Source organism: Scleropages formosus, chromosome 17 (assembly GCF_900964775.1).
Source record: "Scleropages formosus chromosome 17, fSclFor1.1, whole genome shotgun sequence".
In the NCBI taxonomy this organism is placed as follows: domain Eukaryota; kingdom Metazoa; phylum Chordata; class Actinopteri; order Osteoglossiformes; family Osteoglossidae; genus Scleropages; species Scleropages formosus.
In genome coordinates, this window is record NC_041822.1 from 3,439,284 (window position 1) to 3,466,397 (window position 27,114).

At 39.7% G+C, this 27,114-nt stretch overlaps 1 protein-coding gene across 2 annotated transcripts; it reads right to left on the reverse strand.

The window, feature by feature from the left end:
* Nucleotides 1-5,217: 5,217 nt before the first annotated feature.
* On the reverse strand, nucleotides 5,218-27,114 carry phf24 (PHD finger protein 24). 2 transcript variants are annotated; one of them, XM_018760024.2, is made up of 9 exons: nucleotides 27,058-27,114; nucleotides 17,838-18,268; nucleotides 14,595-14,780; nucleotides 11,294-11,372; nucleotides 10,576-10,778; nucleotides 10,120-10,286; nucleotides 7,757-7,792; nucleotides 6,255-6,356; nucleotides 5,218-6,010 (listed from the first exon to the last, which is right to left on the reverse strand). In XM_018760024.2, the coding sequence occupies exons 2-9, from the start codon at nucleotides 18,264-18,266 to the stop codon at nucleotides 5,917-5,919; spliced, it is 1,296 nt and encodes a 431-aa protein (XP_018615540.1). In that variant the 5' UTR covers nucleotides 18,267-18,268; nucleotides 27,058-27,114; the 3' UTR covers nucleotides 5,218-5,916. The 2 variants fall into 2 exon arrangements, with proteins under 2 accessions (XP_018615540.1, XP_018615541.1); XM_018760025.2 differs by lacking the exon at nucleotides 7,757-7,792.

Below are 27,114 nucleotides of genomic sequence, written 5' to 3' on the forward strand. Positions count from 1 at the left end.
CTTTGTTTCTTGCTGCTGCAATGCTAGGGTACAGTACAGCTCTTTTAAATAGATGTGCCATCTTATCTTCGTTGTGCTAACTGATAATTCTGGCTGGTTTCATTGGTGTCCCATAATAAACAAGTCACACTGACTGCAAAATATCTCTTGATTAGAAATAGCATTTTTTTTCCCAGTTATGAGACTTGCTGAATAATGACTAGACAGCCCCACTAGGAGGACAGGTGTGTGGATGAGGTCTTTTCCCATGGCCTTCAAGTTATCCAAGCTCCAGGCATCCACACAGCAATGCTTTGGAACATGTGATAGGCCATATGTGTTATGGGAAAGCAGCAGATGTGTGCTGAATATTGTAAATGCAGAGTCACTAAAGGCTGAAGGTCACAAAGTGTTTTTCACTTACCTTGCATTTATCATCTCTTCAATTGTGCTTCATTTTTCACAATTGTACTATTAATTTTTCATTACTCTTGTTTGTGGGCCAGCAAGATTTAGTGTCAGTTTAGAAATTTTAATTAACAATGTAATGCCTTTTCTAATGTATTCACGTTCTTTATAAGGTTAATCAGAGAGAATGCACGTGGGAGCTTTTGTTTTGATGGGAGCTGTAGGAAGGACATAGCTGGAAATGCATCTGGACTTCTGCTTAGAGCCACATTCTCATCAGAGTCTAAAAAAAACGCCATAATATAATTGCCTGCCCTCACTGGAGCTGTGAAGTATCGGTCACAAACACTCGGAGCCAGAGCTGAGAATGGTATCCAATCGCTGCGTTCTTTTGGTCAAGGAAAGAGCAAGATGGGTGGGGCAGAAACCAGGTCAGAACCAAAAATGTTGTCGTGGATGAGCTCAGGATCAAGTGGAGCACGCGCTGGGTCAAAGCTTGGATGTGGATCTCGGGATCTTCCAAAAGCAAAGTCACGGACAAAACTGGGTCGAAACCTGAGTCGGGGAATGATGATATAACAACAATGGTATAAGGCGCATAAACTCACGAGAGATTCCGCAACTTCCCAGCAGTGGATCCCTCCAATTTGTGTTAGATCTTAATTTTGTTCAGGTGTACTGGGCTCACCTCCTGTAGGTGCTTGAGGTGGGAGTGACAGTATCTCTCGAAAAATTGCATCATCATTGAGGTCAGATGTTATAACCCCCCACAGCCCTCCTGACTAAAGCAGAACCTTACATCTGTGTCAGGAAGACTTTGAGCTTGAGGGCCACTCCAAGAAAACATGGTGCACCTTAAGTTCACAGCTACGTGATTGATTTTTCATTAGCTGTTCTCAGCTTTCTGCATTCAGACTGCTATGTGATCCAGAATAATGAAGAAGGTGTGTTCTCTTAAGATCATGTAAGGTGTAAATGTTCATGCACTATAACTTTAAGGTAAGTAATGCACAAATTGTATTTTCTATGAGATGTACATCACTTTGGAAAAAAGCACCTGCTAAATGAGTAAATGTAAAATGTAAATGTAAGATCATGCCTGGATAAAGCTTGCTCATTGTTCTCTCATCATCATAATCATCATCACTATTCTTCTTATTATTATTATTATTACATTGCCATGAGTACAAAATAAAGTCACTAAAAAAAAATGTATTATTCATGTCTTCAATATTTTATGCTGGAATAAAACTTAACAAGTTCAGTTACAACTTAACAAAATACAGTATATTTTCATAAAAATATAATTATGTCCCTTTGAGATGGGGAGGTATTTTTTTGGCTTCCATCTGTTCAAACTGAACTAGCTGAATAAAGAAATGTGGAAGCTTTTCCGCCAGTTTGTCTGCCTTTGAAAGCCTTACTGTACGTGTGATTATGGCTAATTATGGCGATTATGGCGGAGGTGTTTGCAGACAAAATAGGGCTCCTCTTCAGCATGGCTTGAGTGCTCTGGCTGTCTCCTAGTTGTGTAAATGTCTTGCTAAAATGATGTGTATTTCTGTGTAGGAGGACGGTCCATGGATTGTATAATAGTGGTGAAAGCTTTCAGAATACTTCAATATTTCACGAAATAGCTCAAAAAAAGTAAGGAAAAAATAATTACCTAGCAGTCAGGTGTTGTTGGGGCACAGATGATATTTTTAAATACTTCTGGTCAAGATAGACCTCCATAGCTTGTGCTCAGACTTATTGGACTGTTTATTAATTACCGTCAAAGCCGTAAAACCCAAGGCTGAACCTCCCCCCAGCTCCCTCACATTGCAGTTGTGCAAACAATTACAATTACGTACTATAAATGCATAAATCTTGCTGACATCCCCACGCATTGCAATGGAGCATGCATCCTGGGCTCCTCTCTAAATGCACACACTGTCTATGACAGCTAAAGAGGACGCAGGCTGGCTCTCCTCACCCCCAACCTGTCAGACTGAGACAAAGAAGTGGACCGAGCCTCAGGGCCTGCTCTTACACCGCGCGACTAGCCACTGAGCTGTCTCTATCATCTTAAGGTAATATTTCAAGGCAAACACATTTCTTTTTCAAATGTCACACTGCGGCACATCTGCCGTGACCGAAGGTATACACGCTGACGTGCAAGGCGGTAGTTTGACAGGAAGGTGCAGAAAACACTAAGACACGTGTGTTGACCCTGCAGCCTGTGTTTCAGTAATGCGTTTCATGTTTCAGGGTACTGTTTGTGTTTATGAACTGATTTAAACTTAATTAATTCTGAGTTAATTGTTCAGTCCTTATTTTTGGATTGTGTAGATTCAGATATTGGTAGATCAGTATGCCTTAAATGTGTAAATTAATTAACCTGGGTTATGTGTAGTAACTATATAAAGAACAACAAGAGCAAGGTACTTATACTAAATTGCTCAATTAAAATTACCCAGCTGTATAAACGAGTAAATATCTGTAGGTAGCTTAACATTGCAAGTTGTTTTGGAGAAAAACGTTAGCTCAATGAATAAATGTAATGGTGTACAGTGCATTGAAAAGAATGCAGCTTTACATTTATTTAGCAGATGCTTTTCTCCAAAGCAACTTCCAATGAACTCTATGTAGTGTTACCAGCCCACACACCTTATTCACCGTGGCAACTTACACTGCAAAATACACTACTTACACTGGGTCACTCATCCATACAACAGTGGAACACACACACTCTCTCTCTGTCGCTTACACACTATGGGTGAACCTGAACAGCATGTCTTTGGACTGTGGGAGGAAACCAGAGCACCCAGAGGAAACCCACACAGGTACAGGGAGAACATGCAAACGCCACACAGACCGAGCAGGGATCGAACCCATGTTCTCTCACACCACTCAGGTGCCATGAGACAGCAGCACTATTTAGTGTACAACCATCTTTAGTCACAACAATCCAAGATGGGTATTGATGCATTACAGTGAGTCCAAGGAAGGCTGAGAAATGGCTCCTAGTTTTAAAGATTTTGCTGCAGGGCAACCTCTTTAGTCAGATGTAATGCCAGCTGAAGCTGGACATGATCCAATGAAGTTTTTTTTTTTTTGCGGCAATAGATCATAGTTAACTGGATAGGATCAATAAAGAATTGCTATGAAGGACACCTAAGAACAAAAGGCCAAATCTTATGTTAGGATTATGTCAAATATTTTTTCTAAGCAAAACATGAAGGAAAGCAAATTTTTCATTTTATTGTATTACATAAACTGTAATCACTTTTCCATAATGGTATTGGAAGACAAAGAATGATCATCTTCTGTTTATTACTCATTTTTTTTGGCCACAACACATCGCCAAGTCCTAATCTACATAAAGCAGTGGGTTTTCAGAGAGTCAGCAGGTTTACATGCAGTAAGATGCCAGTTATGTTGTTATTACAGTATTACATAAACCACTGTTCTAAATATGGCTTTTATTCTGAAATGGTCTGAATGGAATATTTTGCATGCATTGTACTGTCAAATGTTTGAAAACTGTAAAAGTAAGCCATTCACTCGAAATCTAAGCTTAAAACAAATGTACCATCACACGACGGAAGTGATTGGTTTTTTGTCTTACGTTCACTCTCATGTAACTCCCAGGTATGACTATTATTAATGCATGTGTTTTTCTGTCTCTCAGTAAATGTTCATGCTTTCAGGACAAACAAAAACACATTTGCATTCTGCTCACTGTTGGTGAGCATGTCCTTTGAAGGACAGCACAATGTAACATAACATGTACGTAACAGAAGGGAGATCGTGCTGTTACAGTCCAGCTAGAATGCAACGGTAAGAGATTTTACAGATGCGTGTCGGTGCTCAGTTTGGCCCTGTTCCTAATGAAGTCATGGATGTCCTTCAGGCTGCCCTCCATCCGTGACAGGGCTGAACCACTGTATTCCTGATGGACCCAACCTGACATCCGTGCTTGATAGAACTGTATCATCACGGGGCCAGGATGACACATTCTGTCCTGTTCGGTACCCTTTGCCATGCAGCTCTCAAACTGTTCAAAACTCCATTGACAGTTTGTCTCACGGTTCGTTAAATCACTCGGTTCTAATGATTTTCTATAACATCAGATCTATTTTGGGTTAAACTGAAAGAAATGAACTTCTTGAGTAACTGTAACTGTCTAATTGTAAAAGTCACTTCCCTCTGGGCTGCAGATTATTATGACCACATAGTTTAGCCATATTAATAGTATTAACAACAGACAGAGTAACAGTTAAAGGCACGGACTTGTAAACTTAAGATTAGCTGTTTGAACTTCATTCCTTACTGCGGGCCAAAGTACTTTCTTCACTGAAATATGAAGTTATTTAAATGAGTCCAGTGCTATTAGAAATTTTCTTACATTAGTAAGTTATCTTGGACAAAGGGTCAGCCAAATAAAGAATAATAAGAAGTTTCTCATCTTACGCACAAGAAATCTATTAGTGCTTTGAAGTAGTACCTATGATAGGAAGTCCAAGGTATTAACAATTTTCTTACATTTACCCTGTTTTGCAATAAGTCACAACTATCATAAATGTTCATTAAATGTCTATGCCCTCATTTATGAAATTAAAAAAAATGTTTTTAAAAAATTTATTTTAGTAGTAGTATTGGTAGGAAATTCCAAAAATGCTGCCAGTGTCATGAATACCATAAACTTCTCATAAACTCTATATGTAGGAGTTCTTATAAATCAATGCATGTGTCCATATATACATACATACATACATATGTAAGTATTTACATACCTACCTACAAAAAAAAGAAGATAAAGCAAGAAGTACAGCAAGGAAAGTAGAGCTGATGCATGGAGTATTTTATTGAATAAGTAATGCATTACTTAAAATATTGCAGTACTGGTTTTACAAATGAGTTCCTTTCAGATGCACAAAAGCAAAATAAATTAGGGCAAACAACATCCATAATATATACCTTATATTCAGTTGTGCCATTTCTAGAGTATCTAATAGAAGTGTAACTGACATTTCCATTCCTACAGAGGCTTTCCTCGCAGTAAGCTTCACTGCACAGGGGTGCTAGCCTGCTGTTCAAGTTCTTAGGTAAATAACTGTTACCGCATTCACAGGATAAATGTTAAACACGTTATTTTCGCAAGTCCATTTAAATAGCTGTATTTCTTGAGTTAGTGCTCTGGAAAAAAAAAAAAAATGAACTGTGCTGCCCATTACCTGGGGATAAGTACAATAAATACTGTATAGGTGTATTTAATTTTGCTTCTGGCTTTTGCTCCTGTTTGGTGCCAGTGCTCTCTGCAGCTGGCCTACGATTGAGCCGTCTTTGGATGAACGTCAGCGTGCGTGTCGGTCCCTGTGTGTTTTAGACGGAAGTATATACGTGTGCCTGAACTGTACCTGTATATCCTCAATGAGCAGTGCTTTACTATGGCTCTTTTTCAGACCGCGAGGCCCCCTTCACTTCCCTCTTGCTCTCTTTCCCTCATTTCTCTGCCTCTTTCCAAGGACTTGAGTGACTCCAGGGCTATAGCGGGCGGAGGTGCACAGCGGGGCTGTTTGGACGGGCAGCCAGAATAAAGATGGCACTCTCCTTTAGGAACTCAGGCCAGCTCAGCTGTCTGTGGATGCAAACAACACGGTCAGGAAGACTCTATTCTTCACATCCCGCTGCTATTCTTCTGCATGCAAAAACAAACTGAGTGTGGCTAAATATAAAAAAAACAGGAATGGTCTTGGAACAGGGAAATCCTTAAGCCACATGCTACATGCTGAAACTTAATTGTTTAATATAAATTTAAAAAAATAGCAAACACCTTAAGCCTCTCCTATGAAATCAGAGAAGCTAAATCTGAAAAGAGTAACCTGTTGTCGTCTTTCCCACTGGTGATCGAGGTCTTCTCCCGACTCTTTTCACTTGCAGAACTCGCAGGGCTGTTCTCTGATATGGGCCCAACATGACTGATGCTGAAAGGAGAGGAATATTTAGGCCTGTTGGACATATTTTTTTGCCAGCAGTGAGATGATTTAGTATTTACTATGCTTTTCAATGTCTGGTTGACAGTACCTGATCTAACCTTCAGTTTCATAGTCATTCAATACCCCCCAAACAATGCACTGCGTAACTTCCTTTACGCTTATAGAAAATGAGTCATGCACACCCTTAAATGCCTTAGCACAGCAGGAAAATAAATCTTTATGTAACTTTACACTAAATAATATATTTGACCATGGTAGGCTGGTTCTGTGGATGTTTTGTATGGTTACAGAATCCGACGGATGCGTGTTTGAATACTTCAGTTCCATTAGGTACTTTTCACTCTATAATAAAATACTAAATAATCATATTATTAACCATTGTTTAGCTGAGGTTTTTGTCTAATGTTTAGCTGATAAAATATTGTGTAGGCTGTTTTACATTATCTGGTCATTCACATGGCAAGGTTTTGCTTTATAGATTCACGGTAGATACTTTGATCAAGGGTACTACAGCAGTATAAGGACTCACACCAGGGGCAGCCCTAACCACTCTACCTGCTACCTGCTGTCTGTAAGGACAAAATGATAAAAACAGATTACCATTACATTGCTATTACCCACACACTAACAGTCATACTAATTCTAAGGCGAAGAAAATGACTGCATAGTTGATTGTTATACTGACAAGGACACTGAAGGGTTTGAAGGGTTTTTCAAAGGGTTTTAAGAGAAAGTGAAGGAGTTGAGGGCGTTCATCAAACACACCCATGTAGGTAGGTTGCACAGTGAAGGCCACTGCAAGAACGCTCAAGCAAATATTGCAGTGCCTCAAGGCATGTTAATGCTAGCCGAGTCAGAAAAAAAATAAATAAATAAAAAAACACTCATTGTCTTCCATTATATACCTGTTCTCTAGGGAGGACAGAAAAGCTTTCTGCTCAAGCCAGCATTTAGAGGTGCGATCCGGGATTCATGCATCTGAGCCAGAGCTATCTTCAGTATTCAGCTTCCTGCTGCTGCCCATGCTGCTATTTCTGAAGCACTTCTGCCAGGGTAAATCTCTTTTATCGTGTTTTCAAAAAATACAACTATGCAACCCCATTTAACCCACTGTAAATGCTCTGAGAAATTTAAAAGGGAAAACAAGTTAAAACAGACTAATCACTTTTCTGCCAAATGTATTTTTTTAACCTGCATTTATTTTCTTAAGTTTTTATTATATTGAACGTGAACCCATTCTTTTTAGCCAAAATATAAATTTTTCATTTGCAATGTAAAATTTTAAATATCTCGAAGTCATGCTGCAAAGCAAGGCACATTCAAACCCAGAACATATCAAGAAAACATTATGTACCCATGCAATTTCACCTATGCCGCTTCATGCTTACCTTAGATTTGATACAGGGGAACACAATCCCATGAGTCTGTGAGAAAACAGTACACACCACACGTGTGGTACAGGTAAGTAGAAAAGGGGAAGCTGCAAGGCTGCGCGGACAGTTTTTTTTCCTGTACGAGCAACATCTGATCTCAATGGGAGCTGTCTGGTCAATGTTGACATTTGTCCAATTGAACCAAGACTATTTAGTGAGATGAAATACATGTACAGATTTTGCCCTTTTCCTTTTTCAAAGTGAAATGTGCTTGCACAAAAGTTTTCCCTCACTGGATTGCTGGAGGAAACTGGAGTCCTTGAAGACCTCTTTGAGTTTTTGTGCATGTACTAGGAGTCACTTGATGCCAGCTTGATGTCATGATGGTTAATGCACAACACTACATGACGATGGTTGTATAACCTTACAGATCCAGTTCTTATTTCATGATTTTCCCATTGCCACATAGAGGGAAAGCCATATCAATTATATAACTTATTGCTTTTATTTTAAAAAAGAATGATCGAAATAACTAGGAAAATTTGTAGAAAAATCTAGATGTGATATACTGCACAGCAAGATCAGTACATTTCTGTCAACACTTCAGCTTATTTATGTCATGATATTGCTAACAACACCAGGAGTTTATCTTTTTAAAACACAAAATTGCAGAAATAAAACATGGCCATCAAGAAGACTAATAAAAAAATATGGAATATATGTAAAGACTGTCCACTCACATGAGCTTTCTTTCTTTCTGACTAGTGCAGAATCAGTCTTAGTGACTATTTAAAATGAGTGTTGACATTCTTACACCACTTCATTTAAACTGCTGCTCAGCAGTACATGTAGATTGTGCTATATTTTAGTTCAAAATTTACTTCTTACTCTTCTCAAAATAATTTAATCTACGCAAGTTAGTTTTTTCTGAGCTTTACCAATTATTTCCATCTTTTCATCAGTATTACATTTATTTTTCTTCTTCTTCTTCTTCTTCTTCTTCTTCTTCTTCTTCTTCCTATTATTATTATTATTATTATTATTATTATTATCATAATTTCATTTATTTCTTTTCTCCAAAGCGACGTACATCTCAGCATAAATACAAATTTGTGCATTACATCAGGAGAAAGAGACATGGCTGCAGACATGTGATTCTTAAGTAAACCTAATATAGTATTACAAAGGAAGTGGTTAATGTATATTATTTGGTTTTTTTGTAAATGAACATTTCTTATATCCTACAGTGTCACAATGTGTCCTTCCATAAATGCAATATCTTTGTTTCCTGCTAACAAATTTAAAAAACTTAAAAAATGCACATTGGCTAGATGTGTCATATATAGCAGTAATGCCTTTCTTGAAATTATTTAAGAAATCATTTTAACAAACCCATAGTATTTCAAAATTTTGTCATTAATTCAGAAAACAAACAGCAAATATTAATGCTAAAGGAATAAACATTCTTGTTTATAGGTTTTAGCAAAATTAATATACACACACACATTTTCTGAACCGCTTGTCTCATACAGGGTCGCGGGGAACCGGAGCCTACCTGGCAACACAGGGCGTAAGGCCGGAGGGGGAGGGGACACACCCAGGACGGGACGCCAGTCTGTCACAAGGCACCCCAAGCGGGACTCGAACCCCAGACCCACCGGAGAGCAGGACACGGGCCAACCCACTGCGCCACCGCACCCCCTCAAATTAATATATTTATAGTTATAATCATTTTAACTTTGTTTATTCTAAGCTCGTTAAGAAATTCTAAGATCATTTCCCTGGAGAGACCTGATACACATAAATATGGATCCACAGACAAGGTTTATAGGACCTTATCTTTACTTCAGACCACAAAAGAGCAACGGAAGCAACAACCCGTGTTACAATGAACCAGGTCCTGGCCATTACTTCTCTATAAAGATAGTTTTGAGACTGACAATGTGTAGCTTATTATTAATACTTACTGCATCATATATACATTCTTACAATTATACTCTCGCATCTTCCCTTGGCACCTACCTCAGTGAATTTTCTCATCTTTTCAAATTAGTGATCATTTCTCCCATTGTACTCTCCACTTAATTCGACGTTTTAGAGTGTAGAGGCAGCTCAGAGATGAATGGGTAATTTATTCCCTCAGTCAGGTTCCAAAACACCCTTTCAGCAGCCCAACCACAAACTTATTGACTGTTCTCTGTTCTCCTCAATTATGCATAGATCCAAAGATGCAGCAATTCATTAATTCAGTCACATAAAAAACAGCTCTATTATTTACTGATTTACCATTTCTGGCTGCAGCATGAATAATGAGTGGGCTGAGATAACAAGGTTTTTTGGGTTACGCAATATAATGGGAGGGATATGGGAGCCTTCACCTGACATTGCAGGACTGCGTCTCCTTGGTGTTTTTCTGGAACCAGGACTGCTGGGCTTTCCGGGTCTCCCCACTGAGAACAAGGCCATCCTTGTCCTGGTCCAAACTCAAGAACACAGATCGTGCTCTGTCCCGCTCTTTAGCAGTCAGGAGTCGCACCAGAGAGTTCTGTGAATAGAATATTAAAGACCATGCTACTTTAGTTTAAGTAAGAAGACATTCTAAAAAGAGCTGCTGAAAGGGTTTTATTTCAACCTCAGAAATTAGAACTGTTAATTTGCTTTAGAGTGCTTTGCCAAAGGATATAGATTATTTAATGAATTCTACCTGTGCTCTCAGTTCAAAAATATAACAAGCCATGGTATGAATGCGGTTAAATCTGTTTCCATTTCCATTACACAACAAGAAAATGGTGGTGTTAAGGATCTATGCAAAGCAATGTCATGCTCCTCAATACCTGGGAGCGGAACTTTTTGAGCACTTCCAGAGACTCATGGTACAGGAAGTCAGTCCACTCAATCTGGCCCCTCTTTTCTGGGTCAAGGGCTGAGAACTGAGCCAGCATCTCCTCCTCTTTTTCATCCATGAGGTCCTTCTCAAAGAGCTGCTTGGACAAAAAGTTCTTGTACTGCAGGAACTCATCTGATCCCAGGCAGGATTCTGCATTTATGAGATAATCAACACTATCATCTCTGCTGTTGCAGTTTTTTTACATCCAGTAAAGAGACAGACAGATAGACATTTACACACACATTTTTGGAACCACTTGTCCCATACAGGGTCGCGGGGAACCGGAGCCTACCCGGTAACACAGGGCGTATGGCCAGAAGGGGAGGGGACATACCCAGGACGGGACGCCAGTCTGCCGCAAGGCACCCCAAGCAGGACTCGAACCCCAGACCCACCAGAAAGCAGGACCCGGTCCAACCCACTGCACCACCGCACCCATTTACATTTACATTTATTTATTTATTTAGCAGATGCTTTTCTCCAAAGAGACTTCCAATGAACTCTATGTGAAGTCTTTAAGTTGTCAGGTCAATAAACTCTTTTCACCTGGAACAAGACTGTCCCAAACTGCATTTTATACAGTAGCTAAGATTAAGAAAATAGTAAAATACCGTCTGCTTCTTTTTTTTTGTATATATACATTATAGCTTGAGAGATGTACTGACCTGGAATGATCTTGCATTCTTTGAAGGTTTCTGTGAGGCTATGCATCTCCTCATCCGTGAGAAGGAGGTTCACATTGTCCTGCAGGGTTACATATTGATAACTATCAATATTGCTTCTATGTTTGATCATATAAATTTGTGAATGTCTTGTCTACATCCAAACCTGTACTAAGCTGAACTCTCAATATTTAATAATTTTTTTCAAGTTTACTCATGAAAAACCAAAATTCGGTGGTTGCATGAAAGGGGTACAACAACTCCTAGTCAATCACTGAATGCTAACTTTTTCCTTGGCTATGTTATTATCCACATTACATTATTTCATGCAACAGAAGTCTGTCCTATTATGACATATTTTAGTCCATGTACTGCTTTAAAAATTGTGTCTTATGTGAGGATTTACTATTAGTCTTGACGCTCACTGATTAACAAATCCCTACATAAAACTGTTAAATGACAATTACCGAGGAAGACAAATGAAACTTTCTAATATATTTACCCATTCAACAAAGTACATTAAGAGATAGATATTATCACACCTTGTAGAACTGAAAAGCACAGACTCCATGGAACCAGTGGTTACGTGAAACAGCACAGATAGGGATTGGAATAAAGCCAATCATAGAAGAATTTTAAAGAAAGAGAATGAAGCACAATGCCTCCAAAGACAAGAATCTTTTTTAACAAAGCCACCTCTGAGCTCTATCCACCTTGGCATCTTAAAGTAGAATATGCATTCCCTGTTTCACTGCTTCTGGTTTAATTAAAGAACATTAACTGCAGTCTTTACTGTCTTCACTGACTAAATTACGTTTTTCTGAAAATGCGAGTTTATTTGGCAAATATTTTGAAATAGGACCCTTTGTAAGAAATTTCAACTTTTTAAATGAATGTTTCCTATTCGTCTAACTGTGTCTATATGGAACTATACTGAAATATGACTTGTCACTCTGCAGGTTTCAGCTAATGCATTTTTAATTGGCAAAATGTGTGTGGTAAATTATTCATCGAGCATATCCTCCCTTGCTTTGCTATGCTATGCTATATTTAGCCACAATTCTGTGCTCTCATACTGTATAAATGTATAGCTTTAACAACAGAAAGCTCTCGCTTTAAAACAAATGGTCTGATTTGCCAGTGAGACCATTCCAATATGCAGCAGTTTCCTGGCCAAGGGCAGAATGTTTGTTTGTTACACTGTTGTTTGTTATACCTGTTGTCCTTGCTTGTTTGTTACACTCATGCTGTCCACTGACAATTACTCTGTCTTCATCACAGTCCCTTTCTAGCATCTTTCATAAATGCTGCAAAAAGGTGCAACTATGATGAAGCTTAGCAAAAAATGCCCATTTAAAAAGCATACAGTATAAGGGTCATACTGAGAAGATGTGTTATGAAGTATTACAGTGCACTGGCATGGAGGGTTAGCCGTAAGGAACTGATGCAGTGATTTTTCTGATCAATTAGTGTTATTAAATTCATACAAAGGTCAGAAATGGCATTACAGGCTCTCTATCTGAAATATGAAATAATGAATGAATGAAGGAGAATGTCTCATTCTCAACTGGCAGAGATTCTCCTTTTATTACAAAATGTTAGAGTGAGGGAGAGTGAACAAGAAGAGACCTGCATCCAATGACCGTGTAACCTTCGCCAAACACAGAGCGTATGACAGGCATCTTTCTATGATGTACTGCATACAGCTCTTGTGCAAAAATATTTTGGTGGTGCTCTTGTGCGTGTAGGTTACATCCCCCAACTAGATAATGGATTTTACTGTGAAAACTAAACCACAGTCAACCTTTAAATACTGTCTTGAAAAGATGGCTGTTAAATGAACACACCACATAAAATGTGTTACTGTAGGCCTCTTATTAAAAATCTGTTAAGTATTAAAGATGTAGCTATGATTTTCTTCATAAGAAGGCTGTGAAAAGAAATATACACTGTACTCATGGCTCTGTAATTACTCAATGTATCTTGTTGTCTGAATCTCTGTATAAAAAAAAAAAATTACACGTGTTACCAGGTAGATCAATATTTCTTGTCACTGGATCGAATTTTGCGTTTTTAAAATCGGAGAATTGTGCACACTAGTTTCAGTCTTCCCTGAACTTACAAAAGTAACTCATTACATGGAAAAAACTGTTCAAAAAGTGACCTCTCATAAACTGAAGACTTAATTACCATTAGTCTCAATGATACCATTTTTATGCAATCCTGAGTCCCCAAATTGGCAACAGTTTATGCTACAACATAACAAGTCTCATTAAAATTGACACAGCCACTTCAACAATTGACGTTAGTTATCAGAACATAACATAACAAGGCAGTTTCCCTTCATTAATTGCTCTTTAATACAGTATGGTTATCTGCCTGCACTTGTTCAGCTGTTTCATATTAAACTTATTGTTTAAGTATTAATTCAACCTTTAATGCAAAAAATGGAGCAGAAAAGGCAAATGAGATCAATTAAAATAATTCAGACTCACTAAACAAACTGACATTGTTCTCAGTTCAGTTGTTGTAAATAGAAATTGACTATAATAGTTGAAAATCCTTGGAAAGTCATTCATCTCGTAACCTGAATGGGTGTGCCTCGGGATATGACGGTACTGTGTTTCTGAAGACAGTAGTGCAAGGGTGCAATGTTGTATCAGCTCAACTTATCAGAAAGCACATTCTACACTTAATAAAAAAAAAAAAACGCAGAGAATAATTAATTGCCTACCTTCTTCCTCTCATGCTCAGCCACATTCCATTTTGAAAACATCTAAAGCATTTCAAATCCACATTACATACAAATTGTCGTTCACAGAGTGTGTCAGACGGATGGCGTATTAACACCAGGATATAGGAATCAAACATCTGCCCGTAGTCGTTTTACTCAGTCTAATATGCTCTGATTATTTTGAGTCCTTCCGTAGATCAATCTGCAGAAATTATGTCATTAAATATTGCAGTAATTGTTTTTGTTTCATCAGTCATATTTTGTTTTCATCTCGGAAGCAGATGGTAATGTTGTGTCAGTAAAAAGCTGTTAAATGACTGAACGAAACAGATGGAAAAAAGCAGAGGTCATGTCAACCCACCAGGACCATGGTTCAAAGCATGGTTTCTTGAAACAGGAAAAACCAAGTATTTAGTTTCAATTTTAGAAAACCTTGAGTGACACCTTTGAATTTAAAACTAATTTCACCTTTGGAAACCAGGAGAAAGTTCATTGTCACCACAAATCCTGGGATGAATGCTGGGGATCTAACCCAGAGGCGCCCTCTTGGTAGACACCAGAACAACTCACGCAGTAGTAGCAGCTCCAGCCGGTGGCAGTGTGAGCTGCCTCCCGCATCTCCTTCAGGGCACTTGTTCCAAGGTAGCCCATCTCTCTGAGACAGCCATCATGGAAGACCCGAGAGCAACTCCGGCAAGGAAAAAGGTCATCGGCTGTCCACACCTCACAAATCTCACACATCTCATCGTTCACTGGCTGCAAAAAGGACCAGAACACGGTCACATTAGGCTCCAGGTGAAGCTGTCAAAATCTCACACACCACAAACTTGTGAATGAAGTCTTCCACTTGAAATTTGTTTTAAAAATAACATTTTTTTTTTCCAGGACAGGCTCTGCACTGCTGCAACCCTGACCAGGAGAAGTGGCTACCAAGAGTGAGTAAATTTATTATAATGTCTGTATAAATTACAACCTTTCACACTTGGTATAAGTGCAGACATAGCACAGGAAAGCCTCTAAAAAGACAACTCAACCCAACACCACTCACTGATGGAAAGACTTTACATCCCCAGCCAAGAACTGAAGCTGTGAATTATGCAATGAGAAAAAGTAACTTTCGTAGTACCTTTTCTCCCATTTATATCAATCTTTAATAACATGCAAGCATTACAACTTCTGTGAATTGAAAATTTAGGGTTAGGGTTGGCTGCATCCCCCTTGTAGAGGGAATATGTTGTTTTAATTACAGACACTCCACCAGCTCTACCCTGCAAACATACTGCAAGAGTTGGAAATTCACTACTTTGAATTCACTACTTAGAAAAGATCCCTCCTCTCACCCAAAGATAATAATGCCATAATTTACACAGGATATAGCATTCTAATATGTGCAGTATAACTGCTCTTTCGTGTTCCTCTTGAAGTTAGAGAACAACACGAAATCAAGAATAAGGTTTCCCTGGCCAGAAACGGCCCAAATGGTCACATCACTGCACAATCCTGGGAATAAGCGGTACCGCTGACAGACCTTGAACCTGTGTTCTGCGAGTATTAACACAGCTTTAAATGCACAGTGCTTTAAGGTGGATTACTGCAGGTATAGTATTAGCTTGAAGGTATACCATGTGTAAAATGAGGTGAAATGATGAGAACTTACATAACAATAAAGTTATTCACTGCATTCTTTGCTCTTTTAAGGCACTGAATTGGCAAACTCAGTACATATTACGTTATTAATATATTAATAATATCAATAATGAATGTTATATTACACATATAAATTTAAAAATGGCAGTTTTAATATCCAGGATATATTACACAAACTTACTCTACATCTAATGTAAAATAACAATGATAATTCAAACAGTGCACACCATCTAATAGAAGCCAATGCGAACAATTGGTTTAGATGTGTTTCAAAAAGGCAGTAGTTACGGATTTGTAGCGACAATGGCTTGTGTAAGCGTTATTTTAACTGAACGTAACAGACTTTACACTAAAATGTGCAAATGAAGCTGACTCCAGCAAGCTGGAGAGAGGTTGGCACCGGCACATCTGCCTTGCTCATTAATTCAATATGGACAAGCCAAATTTGGTAACTTTGTTAACTCTCCAGCAAAATTAAAAACTCTCAACAGGAATGTGAATATACAATATAATGCACGCCTATTTGTGTTGGCGCAGGCATGTGGGCATGCGTGCGTGTGCACGTTTCTGATTGCCTTCAGGTAGACTTTATATCACTTTTGAAGCAGTGCAGGAAACATATCTTGAACAACTCAGATGTCAAATATCAAGTACTAAACTAAAGTTGCGCTGTTTGTCATCTGGGTCATGAAAACAAATCCATTTTGAAAATGACTCATCCTGTTAAAAAAACAAAAACCTGCTGCGCACCACTTCTGAATCTCAGCTATGCGGTGGTGTTTGTTTTGCTGGAGCTACTGCACCAGAGGTCTACAAAAAATGGTAATACACAGTGCAGAAGAAACCCAAATGCCTGGCTGAGTGAGCGTACTTTATGTTTCCCACATTTAGTACCTTGGTAGAGCCTGAGCTGTGGGTTTAAACATGGGTTAAAGTCTAGGTCAGTCTGATATGAAGATTCATGTTCTCCTTAACTCACATGGCTTTTTTCCCATACTCCAAAACGATGTGTTTCGGGTGAACCGGGGAAGCGAAATTCCCTGTAAGATGTATATGTCAAAGTGACTGAGGATGTATGTGACACTTCTCTTCTGTAAAAATGTCCGAATGGTTGTACGGCATTTAGTGTAGTGTGTGCAGCCTTATACATTGCTTTGGGGAAAAAGCATGTGCTAAAAGAATAAAAGAAAAATACAGAATATCCTAAGAATAAAAATAATGGAAATCCTGACATCCTAAACATGAAGATTTTCTCACATTTTGTATCAATATGAAAGAAGACATTGAAATGCACTGAAAGCTAATTTTAAAAATAAGTGAGGTTGAACTCCAAGTTAATGGATATTCTGGAAATCAGGGAATAATGTAAATATGATGTGAAACAGATTTTGAAAACCAGCAATGGAGTGGATGCTTTTTGAGAAGCATGGATTGGTAGAGAGTAAGCCAGGGTGGTAATCCTTCAATATCATTCATACAAGTCACACCATACTGATACTTTCTGGCAGGGCACTTTTACTCCAAACCACTCCTGTGAACAGCTGCAGAAATAGCTGCTCTAAAGCTTAACTGTCAGCTCTGTAAGTTGCCCCAAATAAGGTAATCTCTTGGGAAAGAACATAAGTAGGGTATCTTGTCTGATTTTCAGTGCTGCCTTTCATAGGTCAATAAGTGAATAAAGCCCAAAATGCATTCATGCACAGGCAAAAATGACAAAAGTAAAAAAGAAAAAAATGTTTGATTGGACAGAAAAGAGTCTAAAAAAGTGTAAAAAGAGATCATAACATACTATGCGCGTACATATTATTACGTGTACTGATACTTGCACATGCACTACACATGCACAAGTGTATGTAGCTGATAACAATATATTTCGGTATATTTATTTAGCTCATGCTTTTCTCCTAACTCGTAGTGTTCTATTCACTTATAGAGCTGGGCAGTTTTTAATGCGGCAAATTAGAAAAAGAGCTGTCATAAGGAATAATTAAAAATAATCAAATATGATATGAATGAAATAATCAAAATGCAGCCAGAGGTTTGATATGAACCCAGGTCTTTCGAGACGAAGGCAGCAGGTTTAACTACCACACCACCTGCTGCCGCAAGCTAAAGCCACATTTCTCCACTCTGCCAAGTCAATTGTATTTATTCCAGCTCACGCACCTGCTCCCTCTGCCCCAGCGCTATGTCCACGGGTTGGTCATCACCGGCATCCCTCTTGGGTCGCACAAACGCGGGACGAGTAAGCTGATTGGCTTTGTCTAGGTCTTCTGGCTCCACCCCTTTTCCATCACGCAGCCTTGACCACGCCTCCTGATTGATTCTGTTGTCTTCTTCCTTCAGTGATGCAGAGGCCTGCTGGGAAGTGGATGCTTGTTTACTTCCTTCCTGTACCTGGCCCTCGTCTTCCTCCTTCCCCGAGGGTGCGGGTGCAGCAGGCCTCTCGACCGACTTGTCCTCGGGCTCCCCTGTGTTCTCGGGGCAGCGAGCCTGAGGCGGGCGGTCCTTCAGACCCTCTTTGAAAGCAGAAACCACCGCGCTGCACTTCTGCACCTTCTCCACCTGCTGCTTTTTTGACATCAACACACCCATATCTGAGAAGGGAGAGGACAGCAGACTCAGATCCCACTTTTAGACAGTTTGACTCATCAAGAGACATGAACAGAGCGGAACTTGAGACATGTACAGGCGGTCCCCGACTTACGTGGGGCTACGTTCCACGAAACCCATCGTAAGTCGAAAATATCATAAGTCCAAAATGCTTTTAATACACCTAATATGCACCTCTGCGTGACGGACTGGGAGATGCGGATCGCCGCCGCTGGCAAGCATCGCAAGAGAGTATCGCACCGTATATATCGTTTGCCCAGGAAAAAATCAAAATTCAAAATTCGAAGTAGGATTTGTACGAAATGTCTATCGCCAGCTCACCATCGTAAAGTCGAAAAAATCAAAAGTCGGGGACCACCTGTCTTCTGTACACTAATGCACTCATGTATCTCAAGCTAACCCTATAAACCTCCGCAGTGGACACTCTACTAAGTCATAGTGGGGCCAGGGCGATGATGCTGACCTCAGTGTAGGTCAGGAAAATATGGTGTTGCACCGCAAACTACAAAGACCTATAACAATTTAGTTTTTTAAGCTCTAAAAGTGTGTTGGTTTTCAAATCAAGCTTTGCAGATAATGTTAAAGGCTACAAAGCTGAGCTTGTGGATTGAAAAAAAAAAGTGATCAAGCTCGACGGGTGAAACTCTATTGAAAAGCGCAAAACAAATAGACAAATGATCAACAGAAATCTTGTCTGCGTTACTGCAGTGAAACAAAATATCCAGCGGATGAGTGAAAATGCAGTGAAACAAGCATGGCCACAGGTGCACACTCACAAGTACCTGCAGCCACACACACACACACACACAATTGTGTTATCTCCTGTTTTCCTTCTCTTTCCATAGTGTTCAGCAATCACTGCGCAACAGTCACTTCTTTCTTAATAACTATAACTGACCAGGTTGTCCGGTGGACTGGTTTTTTAATAAACTACTCTATATGGCATAGTCTATGCTCACCAGCTTTTCACTTAATTTTTAATAATAAAAATGTGTACTTTTACTGTGTATATGGGTAGTGGTAAGTAGAGTGACGAAGCATTATGGAAATAGTAATTCTGTGGGAATTACTGTCCAAGTCAGGCTCAAAATGATCGAGAGCCTATCCCAGAAGACCAGTGTACTGGACCAGTCAGGGTACACACTGGACCGGACTTTGGGAGGAAACTGGAGCACCCATAAAAAATATGTAAACTCCACAAAGACTGGGCTGGATTCGAATCCACGCCAGCACTACCCGCTGCACCACTGTGCCACCTCTCGCTCACTATTCTCTGCATACCTTTTGAACACAGTGAATACACACACATCTTCGGAACTGCTTGTCCCATACGGGGTCATGGGGAACCGGAGCCTACCCGGCAACTCAGGGCGTAAGGCCAGAGGGGGAAGGGACACACCCAGGATGGGGCGCCAGTCCACCACAAGGCACCCCAAGCGAGACTCGAACCCCAGACCCACCAGTGAGGAGGACCCGGTCCAACCTACTGCGCCACCTTGCCCCCCACAGCGAGTATGACGATGCAACTTATTTGTGTCTGAGACTGTATGAGTCTGAAGAGTGTAACATTCTGTGTCCTGAAAGGAGTCCATGTGCAGCAGTAACTGACAGTTTTACTCTCCAAAGAAGACAGTGGTTGGTCTCGGGTGGCACGGTGAATCACCGGTCCTTTCTAATGGAGCATCTGAGTGCCTTGCTCCACAGCTTTTATGCTCCCACAGAGGCCTACTTGGCTTCTTGGGAAATAGAACTGAAAATGCACCAGCACGGTAGCTGGTATAAGTGTGGCCTGTTATGTGGTTTCCTGCATGGACGTCCATGCAGTTTCCTCTCTTTCCAGTTCCTACGGGGCTCCCCGAAGACTCGCTGACTGTGATGTGTTTCATGGCATCGAAGGCTTGGCTGCAGGTGTGCGCGGGGCATCTGGCAGAGCTATCAGTTGAAGTGTCTTCATTTCCTGATCGGGAGCTTTCCTCCTGACGACTGCCCTGTGTTTCTGCTTTTTGCCTATACTGTCGCTAGGAAGACTTTTTAAAATCCTTCATTTAAAATGAATGGCTTTGCACACAGTTAGCTGCATAGAAAATGTCTTTCATTTGCGTTCAAAAGCATTGCATAGGTTAAAGTCACAATAGACATACACATAACAGCATTTTTGGAGACGTCAGGAAGGCTACATAAGTTAAAGTGATAACTAACATGGAATACTGAAGGGACGTGACACTTTAGTCCAGAGTCCAACAAGACAGAGAAAAATGTCTCTATCTTCTCATCCAGTATCATACCATTGGGCCAAGCAGTCAGAATCTACATCTCCTTAGGGTTTTAAAGACCCTGCGCCTGCATTATACTTTTCTACATGGTCTGAGCTCAGCAATTCACACACACACATTGAAAATACACACACATTATCTGAACCGCTTCTCCCATTTGGGGGTCATGGGGAGCCAGAGCCTAACCTAGGAGGAGGGGACACACCCAGGACAGGACGTCAGTCTGTCACAAGGCACCCCAAGCGGGACTCAAAACCCAGACCCCCCAGAGAGCAGGACCCGCTCCAACCCACTGTGCCACTGCAGCCTCCGCTCATTGAAAATACACTCTACAATAATGGTGGCAACAGCAGTGCAATAGCATCAGCTGGTCTTTAGAAATTTCTAAAACATAAAAAAATTTATAATTGAAAATGCCTTAGAATGTAAGAGGAGGGCATGGTGGAGCAGCGGGCTGGGCAAGGTCTCGCTCTCCGGTGGGTCTGGGGTTTGAGTCCTGCTTGGGGTGCCTTGAGACGGACTGGCATCCCCTCATGGGTGCGTCCCCTCCCCCTACAGCCTCGCACCCTGTGTTGCCGGGTTAGGCTCCGGTTCGCCACGACCCTACTCGGGACAAGCGGTTTCAGACAGTGTGTGTGTGTTTAGAATGTAACACACACCTCATCCTACCAAGCTGCTTCATGGCATTGCGGTTCCCCTAAGGAAACAATGTGACAGCTTGTCAGACTTGACTTAATTATAAGCTATAACAGAAATAGCCACATGCAGAAGGTAATCATAAACTGGAAATGACTGTTATTCTTGGTGTAACTAATCTTTCCCCTGTGAAGCTCTCCAGCTCAGAGTGATTTTGTAGAGGTCCCTATGAAACCCACCCACAGTACCGAATGATATGATGTATATTCACAGTAGAGAAAGCCGTTTCACTCACTCACAGTGATTGACAATATAAATATAAATTCATTTTCGACAGTGCAAAGAGGTAGTAACTTATTTCTGCAAAGAAATGATCTCCCAGTTAAAACCATTTCAAACATGCTCAATTTTCAATCTGCATAAAACATCAGTTAATATAATATAACCTAATAAATCAAATATATTTATTTATAAATCATGGCTATAAATGTTTTTTAAGTAAAAAAAAAAAGAAAAACAGTCACACAGTCCAGTCGTACTCAACATTTTACATATTTTACATTGTTTTTAAATTCTAAGGTTGTGCAAATTCATTCTGAGATGCTGTTGCCAAACATTATAACAAAGAAAAGACAAATAAATGATAATTTTTTTCTTATCACAGCATACAGAGTGATGTTGGGCATTGATGGCGAATGCTGGTGAAAAACACAGTGATGAAATACTGTAAATGGTGTTTACTGGTATGATTTCATGATGCCGAAAAGTAATAACATAATGCTTCTTATTAATTTTCAAGCTATGACTATAAAGACAATACTCTGGGATATATTTGGTACCTTTACGATCTGAAATTACTGAATTGAATTAAGATGAGTTTAAACCATGAAAAAATGTTATCTTCCATAAACTGTTTCACAGTGTTGTATAAAAAACTCACACACACACACACACACATTTTCAGAACCGCTCATCCCATACGGGGTCACGGGGGAACCGGAGCCTACCCGGTAACACAGGGCGTAAGGCCAGAGGGGCAGGGGACACACCCAGGACGGGACGCCAGTCCGTCGCAAGGCACCCCAAGCGGGACTCGAACCCCAGACCCACCGGAGAGCAGGACTGCGGTCCAACCCACTGCGCCACCGCACCCCCATAAAAAACTCATTTAGAATGATTTCTGTTTGCCTTAAAAAGGACAAATCCACTTTTGCAATAATGGTGGCAACAACAGTGCAATAGCATCAGCTGGTATTTAGAAATTTCTAAAACATAAAAAAAAAAAAAAAATTAGATTTGAAAATTCTTTAGTACGTAACGTCAGATAAACGAATAAACACAATTCCGAAACCCTGTTCCATCATTTCTAGCACTTTTAACTCAACACCAGGCGTTCCTAAAAACTCTGAAAATGAACTTTTTGCACATACTGCCATAATGAAACTAACAATAAACACAGATTTTATGTTGCATATAGGTGAAAAAACTATTTCATCACTTTTTACATTCTGTTTCTGGAATGTTATATCTCTGCAGCTAACAACTTTCTGTTATGAAAATACCTTCTAAGAAAGTAGAAATAATTGGATTTTTCTATAAATGTTTTTTTTTTCAAGAAAGAAAAAGGAAGAAACAGCAAAGTTGCTCAACATTCTGTTGAATTAATCCAATTATTCAACTGACTTTTTTTAAAACCAGTAAGAAACATCACATATTGACTACATTAATTTCAAATAAATATAACCAATAACTAGGTCATGTCTTAATATGCTGTTTCTCTAAATTCACAGTAAAGGCATAACATGACATACTTCATTAAGCACTGTAATTCAGCATAACAGGTTACCATTTTTTGAACAATTGTGCTTCTCTGTATACTCTGTAGCTTTAATTACCATTCGGTAAAAACACAGCAGATATATTACATAGGATTCAGACTCTGCTGTCTGTGCAGGAAGGACTCAGTATGGAATCGGAATGAATTCTGTCGCAGTCTGATTGTGAGCCTAGTGAAACACCGGACTACTCACACGTCCTTCAGAGGCTTTACCCAAAAGATCTTGATTGACAGGTCAAAGTAGAACATGTTTGTATGCATTTTCTTTGTTGTAATATCACACTGTAGGCTGTACGTTGCACAAGGAAATGTCTTGCCCATTTATTGTTTGGGTTGAATTTCATATTAATAAATCTGAGACAAAGTGGAAGAGAAAAACAGACAGACCGAGTGTGTGTGACAAGCCACAAGTTAACATGTAATGATGAAAAATCTAAATTGCATTTTGTACTCTTGAACCAATATGCATCTAAAACATGTCTAAAATGCATATACACAACACCCTTTTTCCTTTGACTTTTCACTCTGAAGAGGAACTCAAGATGAAAGATGTTTTTCCCTATTGAATTGCAGCTGCTTCTTTTCCACACAAGTGGCCTTGAATACAAAATTTTTTTTTTTTTTTTTTTTGGTGAATGCTGTCGTTTTGGCGGGGAAATTATAGGCGAGAACCTACATTACTTTTGCTTTTCTACAGATACAGGATGTATAATTTCAGGAAGCTCCATTGCATCAGTAAATAATAGCTTTCAAGATGATACGTCAAAAACATGTCTATAGAGCCACAGTTCTGTGATTGTCTCCATTTCTGCTGAATATTTTTGAATATTTTCATATTGTATCTACAATTGAAATTATTACTCTCTCTTTGGTCAGATCACTCATGAAATCCCTTGAACTGAAGTAGCATTTTGCAAAAACAGCAAAACCGTATAAATGTCCATTAAAACATGTCTGTCCATACAGGAGCGTCAAATAAACATGTTGATGTTTTATTATTTTTTTCTGGATTACTGACAGCCACAAAACTTGCAGTTCTGAGATAATTAAAAAGATTAATATGAATTCTGTAGAGGAACTTTAAGAAACCACCTTAAGCTTAACAACAGCAAGTGACTCGTATGCATATGGATGCAAAATATACACCTGCATTAAAAATGTAATAAATAAATAGAGAAAATAGCTCAAACCTTTGCAATAACCTTTAAACAGATGCATTAAAAATTTAAAAGGAGTTGTAATAGGTGGGTGATCGCAAAGACTTTTAAAAAATTTGGCAACTGTGCGTATCAACAAAAACTGACATTAAAGATATCATTCAAGGTAGATGGTGGGAAAATATGAATGTCCATTACCGTGGTAATATCTTGATGTGCAATGTTGTAACTACGACCTAAGTGTCATAAGGCTCCACTCAGTAAGCTGCATGCCTTGAGGGCAGCAATGGCTTATTTTTCTAAGTTTTGTTTTGTGCTAAATCATATAACACTAAAACAACCTTTTAGCTGTTCTGACCTTTTAAAGCAGACTGGCTTCATTTGAAAAAGTGACATCTTAAGTAGAAAGAATGATATATGAAGCACTACAAAAACTGTAACTAAATTAATTACTGTAAATATCCATACACTGTACCTTGCTGCAGAGGAAGCAATAATTAAGCATAATTAGTGTGTCACTATTCATAAAATGTGTCAGCTGCTGCAAATGTGTTACATCTCAGTTTCTCATCATTCATCATATCATCTGCTCAACAAAAACAACTGCATTTTTACGTCCAAAATAAAAGCAAGAAATGTACAAACATAAGCAACTACAGACTTTTAAAAACGAGTCAAGGTGAAACATTTGGTGTGTGCAATAATGTCCTTTAAATCTGGGTCATGCTTTGGGCTGCTGGAATATGCAAAGATCATTGATAAGGGAACCAACCCACTGCTGTCGTGTGCTGAAGGTCTAGCAGAGAGGGGGTGATTGCAAGGCCACGTGCTGTGACGGGCGCACGGCTGCTGACGGAATACCACCGACGGTCGTGTTCCGAGACAGAACCCATGGGAGAATCCAGCAGAGAGGAAGGAGAGAGAGGGGAAGGTGCAGGCTGAAAACAAACACAAGCGATGTGCCCAGCCTCCTAGTTTAAGTAACTGCTGTGATGACTGAGTCCCTGGCATGAGACACAAAGGGCACATAGTAGGGTAGCCCCCTGGACTGTGTGCAAGTCCATCACAATTGTATCACCAGGGCCAAATAAACTTAGCAGTCTACTCTTGCTGGGCTAAATTACGTGTGGAGATATTACCCAGCAGGACGCTCACACACAATTAGTGTGAACAGCATGTCTTTGGATTGCGAGTGTAAATTTGAGCATAAGGAGAATAGGCAGTCTACGCAGAGCTTGGGCTGAATCCGAAACCACTAAACACAAAGCTGTGTAGAGACAGACAAAGCGCACATCCGCCTCTTTGGTCACGCTTAACGTCTCAAAAATTAACAGAAAATCCAAGTTGCTCTTTTATCCATTTACTGCGGAAGCTCTGAAGGGCATCGTGGCCAGTAGGACCCATAATTAAACAATGGACGTTCCATTCTCATGTCTGAGTTACCCTACATTTCATATCTTTGTCTTGCCTTGACAATGCAATTGAACGTAATGGACTCATACATTGAATGCCACCCACTTAAGGACGGAGCCACCCTGAATTAGTCATGACACAATTACAAAAACAAAGCACATGATTTTCTGTGACAGCATGTGAAACTATCAGTTAAATGTTGTTTTAACTGCATGGATTCCTCACGTCAAGCATTTACATTTACATTTACTCATTTAGCAGACGCTTTTCTCCAAAGCGACGTACATCTCATAGAAAATACAATGTGTTCATTACATTAGCAGGAAGAGACATAGATGCAGACGTGTGATTCTAAACTACAATTTTAGTTTGTTTCTTTCCACCATATGAACCAACGTTCATCACACGAGTAGCTGCATAAAACTTTATCTGAATATTCACAGTTCTAAATCACCTAGTAATTTTTTTTTTTGAGATACATATTAACACTTACGTTACATTACAGCACCATACCACCAAGCACCATAAATATGCAGAAAAAATCATACTTTGCTTTTATTTAGCTGCTGCCTTTGTCCAAGACAAGGATAGTTTAGTACACCAACCAATATATTATATACTGAAGTTGTCTATACAGCAGGGTATTCTTACAGTACCAATCCAGGGTTAGTACCATGATCAAGGGTAATACAGCAGCTGAGGAATTCGAACCAGGAACCTTGAGACCCAAAACAGAACAAGACTCACTTAAATAAAGGTTTGGTGCTTTTTGCAGAGCAATGCGGTGTGAAATATTTTGTGCTTGTCTGAGGCTGAACTGAATGCAATAACGTGTGGGTGCACAAGACCTGATGTCATCCAAATAATAAATAATAAGTAGGAGAAGCACCCTGGGGATACGGGAAGTGTCGAAATGAGATTAAAATGAGCAGGCCTGATTTATTATTTAAAAAGGGACTGGAGACTGAAAAACAAACGAAATTAAAAAAAAAAAGTCGTCCACAACTATATTTACCCACATGATCATGTGGTGACCTAAATGATGCGTGGCACTCCCATCCACACGCACACACACACGCACACACACCCACCCCCGTCCCCCTTATCCTGTTTGTCCAACCAGTCCGTTTTTTTTTTCTTTTTTTCTTTCTTTTTCTGGAAAAGCCGCTCACGATGATGGGACCGTTTATTAATCTCCGCGCGACATCATTGACTGTTCACTCAGTGTCCGTCAATTTCCCCCGCAATCACTCACTCGGCAAAGAGGTATTGAAAGACAAACATTTTTGCAGCTGTGCGATACGAGCGGAAAAATAAAAAAAAAAGCTCAAAAAGGTGAAGCTCACGGGAGGGATGTGGAAGGAAGGAGAGCGAGGCTACACTCCGCCAACGCAAAGAAAGAAAGAAGAGAGAGAGGGAGAAGAGGGAGAGAAACAAAGCGCTCGTCGGGCCGCTACCTGGAGGAGTTCGGACTGCGGTGCTCCACTTGAGGCTCCTTATCCGACTCACAGGCG